Source organism: Ovis canadensis, chromosome 11 (genome assembly GCF_042477335.2).
Source record: "Ovis canadensis isolate MfBH-ARS-UI-01 breed Bighorn chromosome 11, ARS-UI_OviCan_v2, whole genome shotgun sequence".
In the NCBI taxonomy this organism is placed as follows: Eukaryota; Metazoa; Chordata; class Mammalia; order Artiodactyla; family Bovidae; genus Ovis; species Ovis canadensis.
The window spans coordinates 64721216-64744974 of NC_091255.1; the positions used below are offsets into that span (position 1 = coordinate 64721216).

At 46.5% G+C, this 23759-nt stretch overlaps 1 protein-coding gene across 1 annotated transcript in view; it reads right to left on the reverse strand.

Annotated features, from left to right (window-relative positions):
• The window catches only part of RAB37 (RAB37, member RAS oncogene family), a 65861-nt gene extending 46742 nt beyond the window's left edge, over window positions 1-19119 (reverse strand). Inside the window, exon 1 of the mRNA XM_069543989.1 lies at window positions 19048-19119. Within this exon, the coding sequence (XP_069400090.1) occupies window positions 19048-19119 (72 nt within the window). The remainder of the gene's footprint in view (window positions 1-19047) is intronic.
• Between the last annotated feature and the right edge of the window lie 4640 nt (window positions 19120-23759).

The following is a 23759-nucleotide window of genomic DNA, read 5'->3' on the forward strand; positions in this document are numbered from 1 at the left end:
ACAACCCTAAGAAGATGCTTTCATTACTGTCTCCACCTTACAGATGAGGAATCTGGGTACAGAGATGGTCAGTGACTTACCAAGTTTTACCCCTAGCAAGTGATGAATTGAAATTTGAACTTGGGCATTTTGGCTCCAGAGTCCAGAGTCTGGGCCACCACCTGGACTCTGTGTATAAGGAGGACAGTGTGTGTGAGTGTGTGTGCGTGCGTGTACACAGTTGCTCACACAGAGATAGTCAGTGAGTATCTATAGATGCTGGACTGGGACTTCCCTGGTGGGCCGGTAGCTAAGATTCTGAGCTCACAACGCAGGGGGTCTGGGTTTGGTCCCCGGTCAGTGAATGAAATCCCACATGCCACAACTAGGAGTTCGCACGCCACGGTTAAACATCAAAGATCTACCTGCCGTAACTAAGACCCAGCACAGCCAAATTAAAAAATGTATATATTACAGTTGCCAGACTTACTGCCTTATTCTAGGGTCCCGACCCCACTCTCTCTGCACTCAGCTCGTCCTCTCCATGGTTACCAAATTAGTCCAGTCCCTGGCCTGGAGTCCTTCTTGTTCTCTGCCCCTGAGTCCACCCTCCTCCCAGCAGCCAGAGGGATCTCCTTAAAGCACAGGCCTGATCACTCTCTGCTTGGGGCCAGGGACCCGTGGATCTGGGTCTGCCCCAGGACCCTCTTTCTGGTTACTCTTCCCCTGGCTTGCCCTGCTCTGTCCTCACTAGCCTTTCTCCTGTCCATCTAACTTTTAATTACCTCAGTCAGCCTTTAAAATAGGCACCTACCAGATACATAGCTGGATATAAAGTTTTTTTTATCCCAGATTCCGGTCATCTGGATGGATGGCATTTTGAAAAGGGACCTTTTCGTGTCCTTAGAGATGGAGTTGACTAGGCCCTGATATTTGTAAACTTTGTCCAGTCCATTCTATAGCTAGCCAGGCAGAGGACTTCTGAGTGGCGGTCCTCACAGGAGGCACTTCGGTTCTTCCGGGGTTGGGTCATGACTGCAGGAATCTGTCTTGAATCCAGCCCGATTTGTTCAAGCCTGAGCACGCTGGGCAAATGGTCAGGATGGGGGAAGGGAGGCAAACATGTGCAAGAGGGCCGAAGGAAACCGTTTCTTAATGTTTAGAGATTACCATCTTGGTGTTGTCTCAGCCGTATCCGGCTGCTCCACAGAGACTTTGCTGCGGCAGACGTTGGGTTCTGGACTAGCACCTTGGTTGCAAGGGAGAGAAAATTCAGATAAGGCTCATTTGGCCCGAGTGAGGGCAGCGGTTACCATTTCCCAGGAAAGCACACTCTGTCAGGACAAACTCCAAGATGTTTAAGCACTCAGTTCCGTTTGAGTGCCCAGTTATTTACAGCCTGACAATGGTGCTGGAGTTTCCCTCCTTTGGTTTTTGAATCATTAATATTTAAAGATTCCACTTTATAAAACACTGGAGGGTTTGGATAGTCTCCTTTTGAGAATACGTGTGTATTTCTGGCTTTCAGAAGCCAGAGCGCCCCTGCCACTTTTCTTTTTTTTGAACTGAAGTATAGCTGATTTACAGTGTTAATTTCTGTTGTACAACAAAGTGATCCAGTTATACATATCTATTCTTTTAAAATATCCTTTTCTCTGTGGTTTGTCGCAGGATAGTGAATACAGCTCTTTGTGCCGTTCAGCAGGACCTCGTTGTTTGCCCATCCTGTGGGAGTTTGCATTAACCTCAGGCCCCAGTCCATCCCTCTCCCACCCTCCCTCCTCCTTGGCAACCACAGGTCTGTTCTGAATGGACCAGGCCCTTCTGAGGGTCAATTGAGAGTCATATACCATTAATATGTATATGTTGGATTGGAACTTGCCTGGTAGTCCGATGCTGTGCTTCCAACGCAGATTTGATCTCAGGTTGGGGAATTAAGGTCTCACATGCTGTATAGCATGGTCAAAAAGTTAAAAAAAAAATATATATATATATATAGACTGAAGTGGTGCTGAAGGCTGCCTTTGTTGGATACCTTTGTTGAAAACAGAGTTCATAGCCACTGGATCTTGGAAGGGCCAGGCAGCTAAAATCAGTTGATTTCATGCATCAGTGATTATTTATTTTATTTTATTTTTTAAAGAAGGGCAAGACTTGTTAAGAAGCATACTATGTTTTTAAAGTCTTCATTGACTTTGTTACGATATTGCTTCTCTTTTCTATGTTTTGGTTTTTTTGGCCATGGGCCATGTGGGATCTTAGCTTCCTGACCAGGGATGGAACCCCCACCCCCTGCCTTGGAAGCGGAAGAATTAAACACTGGGCCACCAGGGCGGTCCCTCACATATAAGAACTTTTTAGACCAGGAAGGACTGATATAGCGGTCAGGCTTTTATCTTACCAAGTAGGTGTATTTTTACCCAGTGTAATTGGCATTGTTAATGGTCTGTTTACTGGAAAAGTTGGTTCTATCAAGGAATCACACAAAAGATATATTCTGTCTCTAAATGCTTTCTTTGGCTCAAAATATCTAAATGTGTCATCATTGGCTATTAACAGTGTCAAGATGTAGATCTAAGCCTTTTCTTTGCTGATGAATCTGCTGAAAAAGAAAAAGGGATTAATCGCCTTTGTAGTCCACAAACTACACACATTGTCTGGTCCTGGAGTTTCTAGTTCCAGTTTCCCTGACATAGAGCAAGACATTGCAGATACTGATGAAGCAATCTGATTGCAAAATCCTTTTTCATTTGTATGCTTTCATTATGAATATTTTATAGTCTTCTCCCTCATTTCTAATTTGCTGTTAAAAAATGATATGCTTTAATTGAGTCTTTCTAAAACACTCGATTTATTTATTTATTTATAAAATTAAAAAATTTTTTTGGTCGCACCACACAGCCTGCAGGGTTATTGAACCAACCACACCACCTACAGTGGAAGCTTGGAGTCTTAATCACTGGATTGCCAGGGATGTCGCCTCAATTTTGTAGAAATAACTTTTTTTGTTTACACTCCCTGCCATTGGTCAACACTGTTTCTGTTTATACCCTTAATTGGTTTGTTCATGGATGAATTCATCAAATTGCATAATTATAATTCACAGGTATGACCGGCCTAAACAGGTTTGGGCTGGATGCAGTTGACTCTTGTTAAACATGTATCTCAATGGGTGATGCGTGAAGAGCAGAAGCAAGGGAAACTTCAAGAGAATCTACCCGTTGCCACAGGCACAAAGACAGTATTCTCACCAAGAGATTGAAAGGTGTTGGTTGCTGTAATAAGTTGATTAAGAAAGGGATTGGTTTGGAACTTCCCTAGTGGTCCAGTGGTTAAGACTTGGCACTTGCACTATAGGATTCAGTCCCTGGGAGGGGAACTAATATTCACATGCCTTAGGGCATGGCCAAAAAAAAAAAGAATTAGTTAAGACAGTTTCTACTAAACCATCTGTTATGACCATAGTTTCATAAAAGAAAGGACATGTGAGTGCCCCAAATCAGAACAGTAGGCGGTGCTTCCCATGAGGACAATTGGTGACTTTGGGCCAACATGGATTTATGTATATAGATCTCCTACGAATTGACTAATGCTTTGTCAAGGGCTGGTGCTCACATGGTCTGCGCAGGCGTGCTAAGTTGCTTCAGTCGTGTCTGACTCTTTGCGTCCCCGTGGACTGTAGTCCACAATGCTCCTCTGTCCATGGGGTTCTCCAGGCAAGAACACTGCAGTGGGTTGCCATGCCCTTCTCCAGGGGATCTTCCTGACCCAGGGATCAAACCCGTGTCTCTTACGTCTCTGGCACTGGCAGGCGGGCTCTTTACCACTAGCGCCACCTGGGAAGCTCAGCATCCCCCTAAAACCTCCTAGTAACTTATTCATTTGAACGCTAAGGTTGTCACTCATGAGGGCCCTGTGACCTTACATCAGCAGGGAAAAGAGCCGCTTCAGTCCCTCAGATTCCCCTGCTCAGCATAAGCCCTTCCCTGAATAATCCACTGCGATAACAAACTCACACGGCCCCTTCCTGAATGGGTGCAGTTCCAGCACCAACGAAAGGTGACCGGACCCTGGTTTTACTGAAGAACCTCTAAGAACGGTTTCGGAGTTGGGGGTGGGTGGGTAAGACTGTTCCAGGGGCTTCTCCGATGGCTCAGACTGTAAGGAATCCACCTGCAATGCAGGAGATCTGGGTTTGATCCCTGGGTCAGGAAGATCCCCTGGAGAAGGCAATGGCTAACCACTCCAGTATTCTTGCCTGGAGAATCCCATGGACAGAGGAGCCTGGCGGGCTATAGTCTATGGGGTCACAAAGAGTCGGATACGACTGAAATGACTAACACTTTCACTTTCAAGACTGTTCCTAAGGATCAGAAATAGAGAAGAGACATTCTGAACTTCTGTGTGATAGAAAAGCCGCTCTTAGCAGAAAGGAGGGATGTCTTATCTTGTGTTCCAAAATAAAAACTCCACATGGGGACTTTCTGAAACCTCCCACATCCTCCCCATCACCCTTTCCATCTTCAGTCACAAACCCAGATACCCCTAGTCCCGCTGTTTGTTACCTTATTATTCTCATTATCTTTGGCCATGACACAGAGCATGTGGGATCTTATGTCCCCGGCCAGAGATCACACCTATGCTCCCTGCGATGGGAGCTTGGAATCTTAACCACTGGACTGCCAGGGAAATCCTTACCTCCATCAGTTGTTTCATTTTGAGTTTTATTGGGCAGAGGATGAGATGGTTGGATGGCATCACTGACTCAATGGACATGAATTTGCGCAAACTCTGTGAGATAGTGGAGGACAGAGAAGCCTGGCGTGCTGCAGTCCATGGCGTTGCAAAGTTGGACACAACTTAGTGACTGAACAACAAGTTTGAATGACATACTTGGTGCAGACTATATGTCTACATAAGACGGGTATTTGTTTTAAAGGATAGGGAAGCAAACACTCCCTATTCACCATCCTAGGGAAGAAATGGAGTGTTACCACTGAAACCACTCAGCTCATTGTCTTTTGCTTCTTCCAAGGAAGACTGTGCTTGCCTATGGTGGCTGTACGCTTCTATCACAGCCCCTGACCCACTCTCCTTGCCTTCATGTTAATTACCAAAGCCATCGGAGGAGCTGGTCTTCATTATGCAGCATTCTGTACTAAATTAACAAATCTACGCACAACCCTTCCTACCTCAATACAACTTTTCTCCTTCAATAAAGCTACAAGCCAACGTCTGACTGTGCCTTTATGCTCTTTAAAGATCTGGTGATGCTGGGAGGGCAGCCTCATCAAGTTTCCTTCCAGCATCCCCATGCAGAATACTGCCCTCTGTAAGAGACGGTGAGGGTTTCTGTGACAAGGAAGTAGCAGGTCACAACCCCAGGTCTCATCCATGGTGCCCAGTGCCAGCCGCCTGGTCACTGGAAGGAGTTGCAAAGTTCAGGCGATGTACTCATTTGAAAGGTTCACTTTGCCTTTGCAAGATTGGTAATAAGCCACGAAAGCAGAAGGACTGAACTCCGGAGGCCCTTGTCCTCCCACTGAAACACCCTGATGCCTGTCGCGTGGCAAATGAAAGCAGGACCAGCAGAGAGATAACCCCTAAAAATAGCTGAGACGTGAGAAGAGAAGTGAAAGTGGAGGTGAATGAAGGAGATTCTTCCCTGGAGCCATCGTGGTGTCAGCAAACCTTGGTGTGCTTTCCTGTGGCTATTATCCTGCAGCTGGCTATTTAAATTGAAAAAAAAAAATTGTTGAAATACAGTTGGCTTCCAGAGTTATGTTAGTTTCAGGTGTGATTTAGTTTTATATATATATATATATATATATATATATATATATATTCTTTTTCAGATTCTTTATCATTATAGATTATTCTGACTGTGCGACTCCATGGACTGTAGCCTACCAGGCTCCTCTGTCCATGGGATTCTCCAGGCAAGAACAGTGGAGTGGGTTGCCATTTCCTTCTCCAGGGGATCTTCCTGACCCAGGGATCGAACCCAGGTCTCCTGTATTGCAGGCGGATTCTTTACAGTCTGAGCCACCAGGGAGGCCTTATGGATTATAAATATTGAAGATAGTTCCCTGTGCTGTACAGTAGGACTTGTTTATCTTTTGCAGTTGTGTTTTTATGGAGGCAAATTCCCCAGGGGATAATGTTGCTCCTGGGACTCATTGCACGAGACCTACTTTTCAATGGTGTCTGGGTAGCCCCAAGGTTGGGGTTCTGTCTTTTTCTTTCTTTTTGTGGCTGTACCACGTGGCATGTGGGATCTTAACTCCCCAACCAGAGGTCACACCGGTGCCCCCTGTGGTGGAAGCATGAGTCTTACTTAACCACTGGGCCACCAGGGAAGCCCCAGGGTTCTGTCTGTTTCTTACTTATTTGCTGGGTGGCCTTGTACGATCACAGAATGTCTCTCAGGGTCTGTTCATCCCTCTGCCAGATGGTTTTTAACCAAAGGGCCACAGGCCCTCTAGCCTGTGATCTCAGAGCGACCGAAGTGACCTTCTGGTTCCCAGTGTGTGATAGCTTGGGCCTCGCTGACGTCTGTCCAGCCAACCCCAGCTCTCTCTGAGAGGTCCCCCAGAAGCTGCTGCACAGGCCCCAGGGAAGGCTCCTTCAAGGCTTTTTATTTCTTTAAAAAGCTGGCCCTGGGGAGGAATACAGCTCACTTCCTGGCCACTTGGCCCAGAGCATAAGATCACTTTTCTCTGGCTCCTCACAGCTCCTCTGAAGCCAGGCATGGGGTGAGGCCAAAAGAAAGGAGGGCACATCCAGAGAACAGCTCAGGACCATTGCAGAGACCTAGGCTCGGACCCTGCAGGCCGTCCTATTTGACAGCAGCGATGGTTATGGATTTTGTGGGTCTCAGCACAAAATAATAATATGGGGCTCCTTGTATAAAAATTAAGAGTCTCGAGATGGGGAGAGGATTAAACCAATACTAAACCAGCAGAGTGTTAAGCCCATCATAGGGCCCTTCCAGGTGTGGGGCTGGTGTGATGGCCCAGGTGGCATGCCTATGAAGCTGGCCTCATTTGCCTCACTTTTCACCTGCTTTTATGAATCCATGGGCTGCTCACAGCTTACCCTGCCGCACCTCCTCCCCCCTGAAAAATCCAGGCTTCTTCACGGCATCTGACTCTGACCCCAAAATGAGAAGGAAGAGCTTCCCTCCATTCCAGCCTGAGCATCACCGCCTGCATCATCATCCCCTGCCTCCCCCCGGCCCCCTCCTGCCCCTCCCCCCCATCAGCCTCCTTCCTGGGAGATTGGAAGTTGGGTCATCCTCCTCCATTGGAAAACCTACTCCCACCCCCAGGGTGAGGTCTGGCTCCACAACCCCAATAAACCAGGCCCTTTAGAGGGTGACGTCAGTTCATTTCCTGAGTCTGGTCATTAAGAAACTGAGTTGGACGATTTAGTCTTCAGCAACAGCAAGAATGAGACACAACCAGCCCAGTTAGGTGGGAGAGTGACAAGCTCAGTTCATTTCTTTTCCAGTCCCTTCTCGCTAAAACACTGAAAAGGTCCTGTGGTCCAACTGGGATTACCATAGGGGCATCTGTCGTTGCTTGGCGAGCCCACAGCTAACGTCACCCCCATTCTCCTGAAAAAATGCTCTCTTCCACCCTCCATCCCTAGGGCACGGGTGGGACTGACTCCACCTTCACGGGTGACATCGACCCATCTCAGCCCAATGAGCATCAGCTCTAGGACTTTTTATGTATTTATTTTGGCCTGCACTGTCTTCATTGTTTTTGCATGGGCTTTCTCTAGTTGCAGCCAGCAGGGGCTGCACGTCATTGCGGTGCCCGGGGCTTCTCATTGCAGTGGCTTCTCTTGTTGCTGAGCACAGGCTCCAGGCTCCTGCGCTGGTTCAGGAGTTGCTTGCGGGCTTCCATAGTTGTGGCTCGTGGACTCTGGAGTGAGTGCTTCATAGTTTGGCTCCAGGCTTAGTTGCTCTGCAGCATCTGAACTCCTGGACCAGGGGTTGGACCCATGTGCCCCACACTGGCAGGTGAATTCCTAACCACTGAGCCACCAGGGAACGCCAGGGCCTTGGCACTTTTGAGTTTGGATTTTTTTTTTTTTTTACTTGGATCTTTAGAGATGATGATGGAGGGGTACCAGCTTTGCTTCTCTGAATCTGACTCTGCCATGCTTGGGCCATGCATTTTTGCTCTGGGCATGTCTCAGAAGAAACACTTCCTTTCTTGGATATTGGACTTGAAGAGATTCCTGTCTTGGGTGCCTGGAGCCATTCTGAGCTTCACAAGTGGGCTCATTCCTGGAGGGGTGGCTATTACAGCCTTTCGGATGAGTCACTGAATTAGGAGCCCAAACTTGGCACCCTGAGATTGCCACAAGCATTTGACCTGGTCCTCTGATTTTCCCATCATGTGAGACTAGAGGTCCCCAACTTCAGGACATCTTCATGGGCACCAATATCCATGTGTCCATGTTGGGCTGAAGTCAGATATGGCCTGAGTCTTCTGAGCCAGTCTTCTGAGCCAGCCTGCTGAGCCACCCAGCCTGCCTGACTCAGCTCCTTGGGGTAGGGAACGGGTCTTGTTCCTGGGCTCTCAGACACAAATGGTGCCCCGCAAATGTTTGCTGAATCGATTCTCAAGATTCTCAATCAAGCATATCCACTTTCAAGGGGGGCATGTGGAATGGGACAGTGGTGGGGTATAAGGAAATGACCCCAATCCCCTTTTGTCTCTTTCTCGGTCTTGCCCTTAAAACCCAGATCCCTAAGGCCCTGATGTGACCCCTGAGCAGGACAGAGGCAGAGCTGTGGGTCCACATCTGTGAGTGTCATCGGGATGATGAGACTCTTGAAGAGGAAGCATCCCGCACCCCCGCCCTGGCCACCTTCCTCTCTCCCCACAACCAGCTCAAATCCAGGGCATGCTCCAGCTCAGAGGCACGTGGTCCCTAAAGGGGTGCAGGAAACTGGGTATCTGGGGAGAATAGAGTGCCTGCCTGACCTGGGTCACAGTTAAACACAGCCGAGGGAGGGAGAGATCAGCGAGGAGAGGACCCGAGGGTAGAAAGGGCCGAGGGAGCCGTAGACTGAGGCCATCCTTTCAGCCAGCAAACCGCATCGTCCTGACATCGTTCAGCGTCTGAGTTCTCCAGGTCTCCCTCTCTTTTATCTTCCCTGAATTTCATGCTTAGCAAACCATCCCCTGATTGTAATATGGCTTGATATCCAGGACAATACACCAGTTTTGTGAGTTTGATTAACACAAGCCTGCCTGGAAAGATGGGTCCATTGGGTTTTTTTGTGTATTTGTGTGTGTGCATGTTTTGGCTTTTATTTTTAATGCCTTTTTTTTTTTTTTTGAGATGGATCCACTCTTGACTGAGTGAGCAAAACTGGGTCTCTGATCCTACAGAGCGGGGGCCACACATGGGACCCTGTCAATACCCGAAAAAGATGACAGTCTGTGATCCTCTTGGTGAAGTCCTTTGCCCTCTGCTGAATCCATCCATTTGCATTTCCAGCTTGCTGGGGTTTGAATCTAGGCTTTGCTACTAATTAGCTGTGTGACCTTAGGCAAGTGCCTTAATGTCTCTGTGCTTCAGTTTACTCATCTGTAAAATGAGATTAAAATAGGTTTGTTTAGGGTTGAAGGCTGTTAAGAGCTTAGCACAGTGCCTGGTTCATCTGTGCTTTGTAGGATCTGCTGTTGCTATTTGAATTTCCATAATACCTACCTGCTGTGACCTTGAACAAGTAACTTTTTTTTTAATCTGGCTTTTGTTTCCTTGTTTATCATATGGAACTAATAATACAATCTATTGGAAAAAGCATGGGGCAAAAGTAAAGTGTCATAGAATGTATTATAAGTTTTATTTTTAAACTATAATGCTCCACAAATGAACCCAGGGTTTATTTTTATCATTTATAATGAACAATTATTAGTCTCTCGGGGTCCCTCTGCACTGTATGCTGTCAGCTACAGACTGGCTCTTGCCATGCGTGCTTGACGCCTACCTCTACAAAGATTAAATCAAGAGCTGCTGCAGCTGCTGACCTTTAACACCCCCTGAAGGAGTTCAGGGTGGAGAGCAGGAATGAGGCACTCTGTGCTCTGCGAAAACTGGCCGGACAGGTCTTCAGATATTATCAGGAGCTGATTTTATGAGCCCAATTCTTATACGTCCTCATATCTAGAAAAGCACTAAAATCCTTCATCATGATGACCGTTCCTCGTGACTAGCGAAGGCCTCACGAGACTAGTAGAAACCTTTTGGAAAAATATGTGCTTGATCGCGTGTGTTCCCCCTCTGCCAACAAAGCTCCATATTGTCAAAGCTACTGTTTTTCCTGTAGTCATGTGTGGATGTGAGAGCTGGACCGTAAAGAAGGCTGAGCACCGAAGAATTGATGCTTTCGAACTGTGGTGGCAGAGAAGACAGCAAGGAGATCAAACCAGTCAATCCTAAAGGAACTCAATCCTGAATATTCATTGGAAGGACTGATGCTGAAGCCCAAGCTGCTTTGGTCACCTGATTCGAAGAGAAGAGCCGACTCATTGGAAAAGACCCTGATGCTGGGAAAGACTGAGGGCAAGCAGAGAAGGGGGCGATAGAGGATGAGATGGTTGGCTGGCATCACTGACTTAATGGGCACGAGTTTGAAGATAGTGAAGGACCGGGAAGCCTGGAGTGCTGCAGTCCATGAGATTGCAAAGAGTCAGACATGACTGAGTGACTAAATAGTCGCTTCGCCAAAAATCACATATACACTGACCTTTCCTCCCTTGCCTCTTTGGAGCAGTTTCTCAGAGCTATCTGAGGTGCTGTCTCCTGGGCTGGAGTCCTCATTTTGTCCCCAGTAAACTTAACTCATAACAGTCATGTCGTGCTTTTTTTTTAGGTTGACAGTGCAGATGATTTTCATACTTAGTTCCTAGCCTAGTGAAACCTGAGAAGGGGAGCAGAGAAGAGGGAAGAAAGTGGGTAAAGAGAAGCTTTGGCACCGCTCCCCACAGAGGAAGGGGGTACCTCAGGGGCTGGAGGAGGCTCTGAGTCTGTACTAGCAGCTTCACTCCCTCCCAGAGGTTAAGAGGCTTCTCTGCGTGAAGCTGGGAGAGGCTGGAAGAAGTTGGTGCCAGTTCCTGACTGTCCCCTGAGGGTATTGCTCTGATACATGGCAGAGCTGCCTTTTAAATAGCAGAGTCGCTGTTAGTGATGCGGTTGCAAATTCAAATGGCAGAGGGAGGAGGAGGGGAAAGATTTGCTTTGCCTTTGAGAGGCAATAAAAGATAAGAAACAAGAAATAAGAACACCTCATCACTGGGCCTGCCTGTGCCTTATGAGTGTGTGTGTGTGTGTGTGTGTGGGGGGGGTTTCTGCTGTTGGTAACTGGGGGTAGGTAGATGGCTAGAAAGCAAAAGGAAAGACGAACGTAAGCAGAACTTGGTTCAAGACGCATAAAAGCGTATCTGTGGGTCTTACATAAGCACCACTATTAAAAAGATACCTTTATGTTAATGGGTAAAAATTGTCTGCTAAAAGCAGAAATGCAAATGAGAAGGGAGGGAGTAGACTTTGGCATCAAGGTCAGGGAAATAAGGATCATTTGCTTGGGGAATTGTGAGCTCTGCTTGTTTCAACAGTTACATTATTTTCATGGCATCACTTAGGGGCTTCCCAGGCAGCTCAGTGGGTAAAGAATCAGCCTGCAATGCAGGAGATGCAGGGGACACGGGTTCGACTCCAGAGTCAGGAAGATCCCCTGGAGGAGGTCATGGCAACCCACTGCAGTATTCTTGCCTGGAGAATCCCATGGACAGAGGAGTCTGGCGGGTTACAGTCCATACGGTTGCAAAGAGTCAGATACAACTGAAGGGACTGAGCAAGCAGCACTTGGGACCTCACTAACGTCATGAGTGGCACAAGGTCTGGAAGGCCTTGACGGGTGCAGTCAGGGGTTAAGATGTCCAGATCTGTTGTCTGTTGTTTGCTGCTGTCTTGGAGCTCTCTTAGCTGTCCCCCAGAAAGCTTCCTCTCCTGGCAGATGGGAGGGTGGTCCAGGGCTGTTCCAGTTGGGGAGGTGCATTACCTGAGCTCTCTGCTAGGTAGCAAAGAAGCTGTGATCTCCATCATTGCTTGTAATCTCCAGGGATTGTTCCTCTTGTCTGGGAGGAGGTTGGAAACAAGAAACATGCTGGGAGACGCTTAGAGCCACTTCACGTGTCTAGCTCCACAATCCCCTACCCTGCTGCTCACCTCTGGCTGTTTACTTCCAGCAAAGCTGGATTTCCTGCCCTGAAGATGAAGGGAGATGGCCCAGTCCTTTCCCAGAACAGCTCACGAGAGGATCACTAGCACAGCAACACTAGTGAGTTTCAGATGTTTCCTCACAAACAGTCCCAGGAACTCTAAATTAGAGGGCAGAAGTGTTTGGAGTGGGAAGCCTGAGACTTTGGAAAATGACCTGGAGAGGTTGGGCAGAGTCATGATCATTTCCTGCTAAGCTTATCCAACAGAACCAGCCAGCATCCCTCCCCAAGCCAGCTGGCTGAGCTGGGATCTGGGCGAGACTGACAGATTAGCCCAAGGAGTCCCAGATGGTCAGAGATTGTTACTGATGTAACATACACATCATTTGTTTATTGGAAGGTCTCCAGAGTGAGCAAGAGAGGAAAACAAGCAAATGGAAATATTCTACAAGGAGTGGGACAGCTAATCTTTCTAGGCTTTCTTGTTTGTTTCCGAGCTGAGACTGGAAATCAGGCAAGAGTTGGACCTAGTCTTCTCGCGCATTCATTTTTTAATATATTTTTTCTTTTGCTTTTTCCTTTTCCATCTCTTCCTCCCTTCTCTTTCTCCTCCTCCTTTTCCCTCTCTTTTCTTAAAACCACTTTATTGAGATGATGAACTTTGAAAGTGAAATCTCTTCACCTCCAAGGCATGGATTTTTCTGTGAAAGCAGATTCTTTGACCACCAATTTGTGTTTCATTAACTTTGTTTGATGGGAAAAAATGTCCCCGCGGGGTAAGGAATGGTTAGAAGGAGACAGATTAGCTGGTATGGTCTTTTGCTGATTGATTTGCCTTCCTCTGATAAAATTTTCTGATAGGGAAGAAAATTACCACTGAACCCAGATTGTTGTCTAGGGTGAATGGGTGGTGGCCTTGTGGGAGGGAGGCTGGCTGGTGTATAGAGCTCTGCCTTTCTTAGATATTAATTCTCCAGCAGAGGCCATGAGCGAGAAGCCTCAAATTGAGATTAGAAGTGAACATTTCTTTCTGAGTTACCTCCCTGTTATCTTCCCAGACCTTTATTAGGGCACCTCTGAGACCCTCCTGAGTATTATAGCGGTTTGTGTGCATGTATCACGGGCCAGGGCTTGCTGGAGGTGGGAACTAGTTTCGGTGTGTGTGTGCTTGTGTGTGTGTGTGCCTATGTGTATGCATCCTTTATAACGCTCATCATAGTTTCTCACCCTTTGGAAACGATCCATAAATGTTTGCTGAATGACTAGATGAGGCACGTGGACTACTGAGGGAGATAAACGTACGAGAGGGATGTGAAAGATCAGCCCGAGAGAGGAGGGAGGGGAGGAGAGGTGACCTGCTTCCGTGTCCCACTCACGTAGAAGAGGTGTTGGGGGCAGAGTTAGAAGGAATGGGAATCCTGTAGGACAGGGACCTATTGATTTTATTTCCCTAGTAATTTCATTTTTCCCCAATGAGGACCAGCCCTGCATGAATGGATGGACAGTTCATGTCTTTATGCCTCCCTTCCCCCTCCCCGGTTGCTGGTTTTGCTGAGGTGCTATGGAGGAGACTGACTTTAGTATATTAAATATTTGCTCCTCTTGAAACAAAACTGGCTTGTGGGTGTTCATCGTAGCACTGGGGATGGTGAGTTAGGAAGCGAGCTCTTGAACTGAAGTCTCTTTGTCCTGATTCACCAGCATCTGGGGCAAAAGGTGCCCCCACTCTTTCCCCAGAGTTCATAGTCAGGCCCTGGCACAGCAAGAACCCAGCATGGAAGGTTTCTGAGCCCCTAACTCACATTGCTGCCTTTGGTGGCTCCTGAGATTGTACTGTTAGCAAGAGAGGGCTGAGAGTTCTCTGATGGAAAGAGCAGCAGGGTTGTTTACATGTTTTAAATTATTTAGCCGCATCAAATATTCAGATTTGTGAGAACAACACCAACTCTATTTAAAATCTCCAAGCATATGATGGATGAACTCTGCTTCCAGGCAGTTCCCAGCTCCCAGCCCAGACTCAAGGAATATTCTGAGAATTTCTCAGGCTCATTTGGTTCAGCCTTCACCTCTTGGGATGAGTTAAGTGCGGGGGCCATCCAAGGCTGATGATCCTTGGAGAATGTGTTTCAGATAAGTGAATTTTAATGAGAGGTCTCATTGTATCCATTAGGGAAATTAAAAAGGAGGACTTCAGGCTTCACAAGCAGGGGAGCAGGCCTCTGACCCACCTGGACACTACCTAGATTCCTGGCCTGCCTGCGGGCACAGCAAGTCAGGTGACACTTTAGATAAGAAAGGGAGTGAGTCCTGGAATCTCTTAAGTCCCTGAGGACCTGGCCAGAACTTCCCCCTTCTCCCTGCATCTAAGAAGTCTGATGACTCACCAGGTGAAATAAACAGTATTGTAAAAGTTAAAGTTAAACCAGAGATGCATTTTTGCACGCAAACTGATGATGATATCAGTTTGGGATCTGGGATTATAAACGAGAGCCCCCCCCAAACTGCAATTTGATGTCTTACCCATGGGCTGGACGCACCATCTGGGTGCTGTGCTGTGCTAAGTCGCTTCAGTCATGCCCAGCTCTTTGTGACCCTACGGACTGCAGCCCGCCAGGCTCCTCTGTCCATGGGGTTCTCCAGGCAAGAATGCTGGAGCGGGTTGCCATGCCCTCCTCCAGGGGATCTTCCCACCCCAGGGATGGAACCTGCATCTCTCACGTCTCCCTCATTGGCAGGCAGCTTCTTCCACTAGCACCACCTGGGAAGACCCTTTCCCAGTTGGGATTCTAGGTTGCTGTCAGTGAGGGACTTCCCAGTGCTTTCAAGTCTGGTTGAAGGTGGTGGGCCTGATTTGGTGATGTATAACCTGTTACCTTTGTCTGTTGTTTCTATTTCTTTTCTTTTAATGACAGCATATTGAAATTAAGTCAAATAAGCCTCTATTAAATATTGGAATTGTTTATGTGTGTGTAACAAGCAGTTTCTTTTGTTAACAAATCCTTCAAACGAAAGTAAAACTTTTGGTGAAACAGCGTCCCATACCTCACTTCCCAGAGAAAAGAGATGTTCGCCTTAGGAAATCAGGGTTGCGATATTCACACAGAAGTCAGGAGTTTTGTGTAGGTGGCTGTGTCAGCTCAGTCCCCTGGGATCGTGTCTGTGAAATGTCTGTGTGTGTTTCTGTGTATGAAGCTGCTGCTTTTCTCATGAAGCTTCATCATGTTAGGTGAGACCCAATGTGACACCTGCTGAAGCTGTTCTGGACCTCAAGATGGGTGTCCTAATAACAACCACTTATTGATTTTCTTATACACCTGATAAATAAATAAAGATATTACATTATGTTATCTAACATTTTCACTCAAAAAAAAGCAAACCCTCAGCAAGCCAGGTATTATTATCTCTGTTTTATAGATAAGAAAAATAAGGCTCACAGATGTCTTTCAGAATCAAATCAAGGTCTGGTCTGATTCCAAGTCTGGGGTTTCTTTCCACCATACAGCAATATCTTTTCTCTGGCAGGTTTCTAGGACTATCTTACATAAAATTTAGTAGCTCTGTCAAAACATTAAATAATACTTCACCCTCTGAAAAGGTGACCTCTGGGGAGGAGGACGGGGGCAGTGTGTGGGAAAAACGTTGGGGGTGGTTTCTGGGAAGCTGGTAAGGTTCTCCTTCTTCTTTTTTTTAATTTGTTTTTTGGCTGCATCGCGTGACGTGAAATCTTAGTTCCCTGCCCAGGGACTGAACGCGTGCCCCTGCAATGGAAGTGCAGATTCCTTTTTCTTAAAATTTATTTGCTTATTTTTGACGGTGCTATCTTTGCTACTGGGCGGCTTCTCTCTTGCTGCCGCCAGTGGGGGCTGCTCTCTGGCTGCGGTGTTCAGGCTTCTCACTGGGTTGGCTTCTCCAGCTGTGGTGTTCACAGGCTCTGTGGTGCATACGCTAAACTCTCTGTGGCATGTGGCAGTTGTGGCTGGAGGGCTCTACAGCACAGGCTTAGTTACTCCACGGCGTGTGGGATTTTCCTGGATCAGGGATGGAACCCTTGTCTCCTGCCCTGGGAGGCAGGTTCCCTACTCTTGAGCCACCAGGGAAACCAGGAAGCGCAGATTCTTAATCACTGGATCTCCAAGGAAGTCCCAGTAATGTTCTATCTTCATTTTGGTAGTGGTTGCACAGAAGCGCTCACTTTGTGCTAACCCATCAGGGTATAGACATATGGTTTGAGCTTTTCTTGTATGTGTAATTCTTCAATAAAATGTTTATTTAAAAAGAATCCTCCCTAGCAATTAATGTTGGAAGGGAGCCCTCCCTCCTACAGTCAATTTGTTATAATGAACCAACAGGAATTTCTTGGACTCTGTTACACAGTAAAGTTTAAAATGATACAAATATGTTGATACCCTGTCCCTTTACAAAAAGGTTTCTAAGTGGATCACAATAAGAAGTCGTGTACAATAATAAAATAATACTAGGAGGAGGTGACCAGTATTATAAGAAAAGGAAAATTGCTACCCACATATGTTACCCTGTTTGGTATCACAGAAGGTTTAAGGCCAGCTTCTACCCTCAAGATGCTCACAACCAAGTTGAAGATATTGAGCATTTACTGGTGGTAAGTAGACATCTGTCTTCAAATGTATTGGAACTTGTAGGAATAGGCTCCCTTCCAATTTGGTAATCAATAAACCCAAAGGAAGTGAACGTTCTCATGGGCTATAGCCTAGATTTCCTGTGTGGGTAACTGAGGTGGGAAAGACCATACATGATCAATAATTTTGAAACTTGGACCACCAAGTCTTAAAGCTTTTTAAATGGATGTTTATATCTTTATAGGATGGATTGGAGAGACCCATATATCTAGTCACTAGGATGCTTTTGTAATTGATTTGCAATTACATTCCCTTTTGTTTGCATGCACTTTTGACTGAGGCTAGATTCACCACCTCTAAGAACACAGACCTTATTCTAGTTTATTTCAAACAGTGGTGGTTTTTAAACTTCCTAACTGGGGAAGTTAAGCATTTTTCTTCTTCTCTATACCTTACAGGTTCAGGGGCCTAAAGGGAGAAGTCACTGGACTCATCAAATCTATAGGCCCTCTTCTCTTCGTAGCTGGCTTTCTACAATTTGTATCAGAAATAGCCAGTGTGGCACCTGGCAGTATCTGAAAGCTTAATGTGCATATTTATTTTCTAGAGATCATGTTAAAACACATATTTAGATTCAGCAGGTCTGGGGTGGAGCCTGAGATGTCACATTTCTAACAAGCTCTAAGGTAACGTCAATGCTGCAGGTCTGTGGACTTCACTTATATAGAGAAAAGACTATTAGACTGAATATAATTCCTGGCTTTTAGCATGTTGCCATTCACTACCTTGTTTACTTGGGCAAGTCACTTTACCACTCCAGGTTTGAGTTTCCTCAAATATCAACTGGTAGGCATGCATGGATGCTAGTAGGCTTCAGTCGTGTTTAACTCTGTGTGACCCTAAGGACTGTAGCCCACCAGGCTCCTGTCCATGGGATTCTCCAGGCAAGAATACTGGAGCGGGTTGCCATGCCCTCCTCCAGGGGATCTTCCTGACCCAGGGATCAAACCCACATCTCTTATGTTTCCTGCATTGGCAGGTGGGTTCTCTACCACTAACACAACCTGGGAAGGCCAACAACTGTATAGTAGAGAACAAAAGTGGATGAGATTACTTCAAAGCTTACATTCATGGAATCTTCAGAGTGATACCTTGATTAAAAAAAATCTCCATGTATAGGACTATGTGCTGCCTTTCAGGGACTAAAAGATAAACCAGTGTTAACAAAGCAGGAAATAAAAGGGCTGAACGAAGAAGGCAGAGAAAGAGATGAGGAACAATGGTGACTTCTTATGGCAAAATATATATTCTGCTTATTCACAGTGATTTAAACAAATATTTATTTATTTGGCTGCCCCGGGTCTTAGTTGTGGATGCAGGAAACTTTAGTTACAGCTTGTGGGATCTAGTTCCCTGACCAGGGATCGAACCCAGGCCCCCTGCATTGGAAGTGTAGAGTATTAGCCACTGGACCACCAGGGAAGTCCTGACTGATGGGTTTGAGTTGAAAAGTGTTGCCTAGAGAGAGGCTGCTAGTTTTCCCCAACAATCCACTTCAAGAGGATGTTATTGATAATTTACATTACTGATAATTTAGTTATGTTACTGATAACTTAGTTATATAAAAATCTTGAATGAGAGAAGCAAGGGGTGAGTGTGAGCTATGAAATAAGCACTTTCAGGAAGCTATGAGTGAGTCCTGGCTGGAGGGCAGGTTTCCGGAGGTGCAAGGGAGTCTGGTTTGAAAACAACAGTTTATTTTTGCTGCAGACCACTTCGATGTTTAATTTCAGCCAAGTTGGCCAGGAATTCGGGTATTTGACCACAACCACCAGACTTAATGGGACTGGAGCTTGGGAGGCAAGGGTGGAAGAACAATGTACCCTTCCACAAGGGTTATGGAATGCAAAGGTTCTTGAGGGTCACAGGGTTGAGAGTCAGGAGAGAGGATGTGAGAAAGGGATCCAAGTGATTTAAATGAATGAATGAAGCCCCTGACGATCTGAACCTCTGGCGGCAGCCCCTCCCCCGTGTACACGCATCTGTTTTAAGTAACAAACAGCATCAAGCAGAAAGGAGCCCCCAGGCTCACAGAAATGGTCTAGTTTCCCTTTAAGTTCCAAAGCCAAGAGAAGAGAGAGAACTGGTGACGGCGCCCTCGCCCAGGATTGAGATGGGAGCCGGGGGTGGGGGTGGTGGTGGGGGTGACCCGAGGAGATCCTTACCTTATGCAGGACGTGCTCATGGAAGTCGGGGCCGGCTCCCCCTTGATAGGAGTCGAGTCTCTGCAGGTCCATTCCTGGCTTGGAGCCCGCTGTTCCCCGCTCTCCCACCGCTCTGCGTCAGCTCCGTCCGGTCTCCTAGGGGTGCAGCAGGCTCGGGTCTACGCCCGGCGGGCCGGCCCCATCCGTTTCAGCACTGGACAGCTCCCGCAGCCGCTGCGGCGCGGTACCCTAAGAGCAGGCGGCCTCTCCCTTCCGTGACCGCAGTGTTTCAGCACCAGGAACAGCGATACCGCCCCTGCGCTCCCAGGGCCAGAGTTCTGAGATCCCGTCCCCGGTCTCGCGACTCCAGGCTGTAGGGAGGGATGGAAGATTTCAGTCTAGCCGGCAGTCCGTGCGAATCTCATTCAGCTACCGGATCCCAGGATCTCAGCGTTCCGGCTGCGTTCTCAGGGCATTGTGGTCCCGGGAGCTCACCGTTCCTGATTTTTAGTGACCGAACATCCCCGTCACACCACGCAGCTCAGCTCTCCTCCTGCGGTTGCAGAGGCGAAGCCCAGGGGCGCTGGAGCCACTTCTCTTTGATCTCTAGACGGTTCCCTACAAGATGTATGAGGTCGACAGATGAGGGCCCAGAGGGGTCCCTGAAGTTTCTGAAATAATTTGCACAATTCTGCTTACCTGCATTTCCCTACAGAGAGGGTCCAGAGCTTAAATTACACTCTCTAGGATGCGTATGTCCCCCTCCCCCAAACTTAAGAACACTTGGCTTGGGAAAGGCAGAAGGGCTATTTGGTTTGGGCTCCAGAATTCAAATCATAACTCTGAAAAATGATGGCTTCCCTGAGGGCTCAGCTGGTAAAGAACCCGTCTGCAATGGGGAAGACCTGGGTTCGATCCCTGGGTTGGGAAGATCCCCTGGAGAAGGGAAAGGATCCCCACTTCGGTATTCATTCAGGCCTGGAGAATTCCATGGACTGTATAGTCCATGGGGTCAAAGAGTCGGACATGGCTGACCGACTTAAGAACAATTGGCTTGGGTGAGGCAGAAGGGTTGTTTGGTTAAGGGTACGGGCTCCAGAGTTCAAATCACAACTCTGAAAATGATAAGCTGTGTAACCTCGGCAAGTTACTTAACTTCCCCTAAGCCTCCACAAAGTGGAAATAATAATAGTACCTACGCCATGGTGTTGTTCTGAGGTTTTAATAAGTTCATTCACATAAAGAGCCTAGAACGGTGCCTGACATGTATTAGGAACTCAAAAAATGTTAGCTATTGTGCCTTCTGGACAAGGGGATGAGAACTCTGTCTACCTCTCCTAAACACTGGGAAAGTCCTGCTGCTGGGACCAGCAATTTGCAGGCTTTTGTTACCACCTGAAAAAGTGAACATGAAGTTGACCCCTAGGGGAACTGGGAGCTGAGATGTGGTCTCAGAGGTTATCCTCATATGATGACTTTGGCATTCAGCAAGCAACTACCTCATTAGACACCAATTCTATCACCACCAGCTTCTAGAGACAATACAATATGGAAGGAAAGGGCCAGGCCTAAGATTAAAAGGGTACATTTTACTTCTAGGTTTCAATTCCTGTTTTTGGCTAGGTGGCTTTAACCAAACCATGCAAGTCTTCTGGGATACCTTATGTTTTCTCATCTGTAAAATAGGTAGAACAATTTGTGCCTATCTCATTGGGTTTTTGTGAGGAGTAAATAAGACAACTATGTGAAAAATATTTCTTTCTTTTTAAACTGTAAAACCAACCAAAGAAACAGAAATTTGATTTCCAACCTATTTTTCTGGGCCTCATGCCTTCTGGACCTTTTTGTAACATTTTAAATCAACATAATAATTTTTGAAAACACCTTGTTCTCACAGAAATTACATTTTGGATTGGTATGTTTTTAATATTTGGAGCTGCTCAAGTGTCATTGGCAAGAAACTTTGTTACCTGAAAACTGGATTTACCTCTTTGGTAAAGACACAACCAAGCCAAAGGGTGGGAGAAGGAAGGATTAATTACTTGCAGTAAATAAGGAGAACACTAGGGGTCTTTCCCAAAAGCAGTTTCTCCCCAAACAGCAAAATTGGGAAAATTTTAAGCTAAGGGTGCCTGGGCTTCCCAGATGGCTCAGTGGTAAAGAATCTGCTTGCTGATGCGGGAGACATAGGAGATGTGAGTTGGATTCCTGGGTTGGGTTCTATCTCTGGATTGGGAAACTCCCCTGAAAGAGGAAATGGCAACCCACTCCAGTATTCTTGTCTGGAAAATCCCATGGACAGAGGAGCCTGGCAGGCTACAATCCATGGGGTCACAGAAGAGCCAGACATGACTTAGCAACTGAGTACAGCACAGCCCTGGAGAAGGCGATGGCACCCACTCCAGCACTCCTGCCTGGAAAATTCAATGACAGAGGAGCCTGGTAGGCTGCAGTCCATGGGGTCGTGAAGAGTTGGACACGACTGAGCGACTTCTCTTTCACTTTTCACTTTCATGCATTGGAGAAGGAAATGGCAACCCACTCCAGTGTTCTTGCCTGGAGAATCCCAGGGATGGGGGAGCCTGGTGGGCTGCCGTCTATGGGGTCACACAGAGTTGGACACGACTGAAGCGACTTAGCAGCAGCAACAGCACAGCACAGCAAGGGTACATATTTATTCATGAAGGGGCTTGAGTAGAGGAGAATGCAGCATAGAGTTGGGGCGTAGACAGGGTCCAGGCTCTAGCTGACTGAAGACAGAATGGTCAGCAAAGATCAGCATCATTATTCCTTGGGTTCCGGTTGGTCTGGTGGTTGATTGCTTTAGGGGGTTTGGATCTTGCAAAATAGCTCAAGAATGTGCTTTAGGCTAGCCTTACCTTCAAAACAGAACTGGCGGGTCTTCGTAACTGATAGTGTCTCTGATATGGTTAAGTTATCTCCCTGGGCTGGTGATAGCTAATGTTTCTTACATTCTTTTTTCCCCTTGAAATCACTAACTACTAATGAGACTCATTCTGCAAGGGTACTGTGGCCAGCCTTAGATCACAAGCTGGCTTAGGCTTAGAAGGCCTTCTTTTTTATTTTGTAAAAAATTAATTTATTTATTTTAATTAGAGGCTAATTACTTTACAGTGTTGTGGTGGTTTTGCCATACACTGACATGAATCAGCCACGGGTGTACATGTGGCCCCCATCCTGAACCCCCTCCCCCCTCCCTCCCCAGCCCATCCCTCTGGGTTGTCCCATGCACTGGCTTTGAGTGCCCTGTTTCATACTTCGAAATTGGGCTGGTGATCTGTTTCACGTATGGTAATATACATGTTTCAGTGCTATCCTCTCAAATCATCCCACCCTCACCTTCTCCCACAGAATCCAAAAGACTGTTCTTTATATCTGTGTCTCTTTTGCTGTCTCACATATAGTGTCATTGTTACCATCTTTCTAAATTCCTTATATATGCTTTCATAGACTATATCGGTGCTTTTCTTTCTGGCTTACTTCACTCTGCATAATCGGCTCCAGCTTCAGCCACCTCATTAGAACTGATTCAAATGCATTCTTTTAAATAGCTGAGTAATATTCCATTATGTATATGTACTACAACTTTCTTATCCATTCGTCTGCCGATGGACACCTAGGTTGCTTCCACGTCCTAGCTATTGTAAACAATGCTGCGATGAGCATTGGGGTACATGTGTCTCTTTCAAAATGACTTCTTTTTATATCAAGAAAGCTGTGTTTGGTTCTCTTCCTCTAGGGACCCCCGTCAATCCTATCTGCTTACGTATCTGCAGACCTATCTCAGAAGAGTGATTCATTTTATGGGGCTCTCTGGTCTAAATTTTTTAGAGGTGACATTTTCTTACACTGCAATGAAATAAAACTCATTTTATGATGAGGTAAGAAAAAAAATGACTTATTTGTCTGCTTGTTTGGTCTCCTCCCTCCCCTACAGTGTGTGTCACACATTTGCAGCGATCTCCTTAGAAGGTAGCATTCCTTGTAATTTTGTAAGGGATCATGATGACCCACAGCTTGCTTTGTACGTGCAAATCTGGATTGTGTGAACCATCAGATACATCATCTGAGGTACAACCCTTTGTCTCAAAAACATATATATCAGTTCTCAGAGCTTTCTGAAAGACTGACTCCTGGGTTTAAATCCTTAGATTGTTCTTTTTTTTTTTTTTGAATACATATTTCATTTATTTTATTTGGTTGCATTGAGTCTTAGTTACAGCATTTGGGATCTAGTTCCCCAACCAGGGATTGAGCCCAGGCATCCTCCACTGGGAGCACAGAGTCTTAGCTTACTGGACCATCCAGGAAATCCCCTTAGATTGTCTTGAATAAAAGTATCTCAAACAGGGGCTCTGTAAAAATCTAGAAGGGTGGGATGGCGAGGGAGATGGGAGGGAGGGGACATGGATGTACCTATGGCTGATTCTTGTTGATGTTAGAGAGAAAATAACAAAATTCTGTAAAACAATTATCCTTCAGTAAGTAAATAAATACAAATATCTGTTTCTTTCTTAGATCAACTATTAGGTTTTTGTTGACAGCTGTCTCCATATGCTGAGGAAGTATTTATTTGCACAGGGACTCTCACACCAGAGGGGCAACTGTGTTACACATCCAGCCAACTGCTTGTTCCCCTTTCTGAGGTTTGCCTCTGGGTCTAGCCCCCTCCTGCTGGGAAATGGTGTTCGAATTCTGCTGGGGCATGTGGT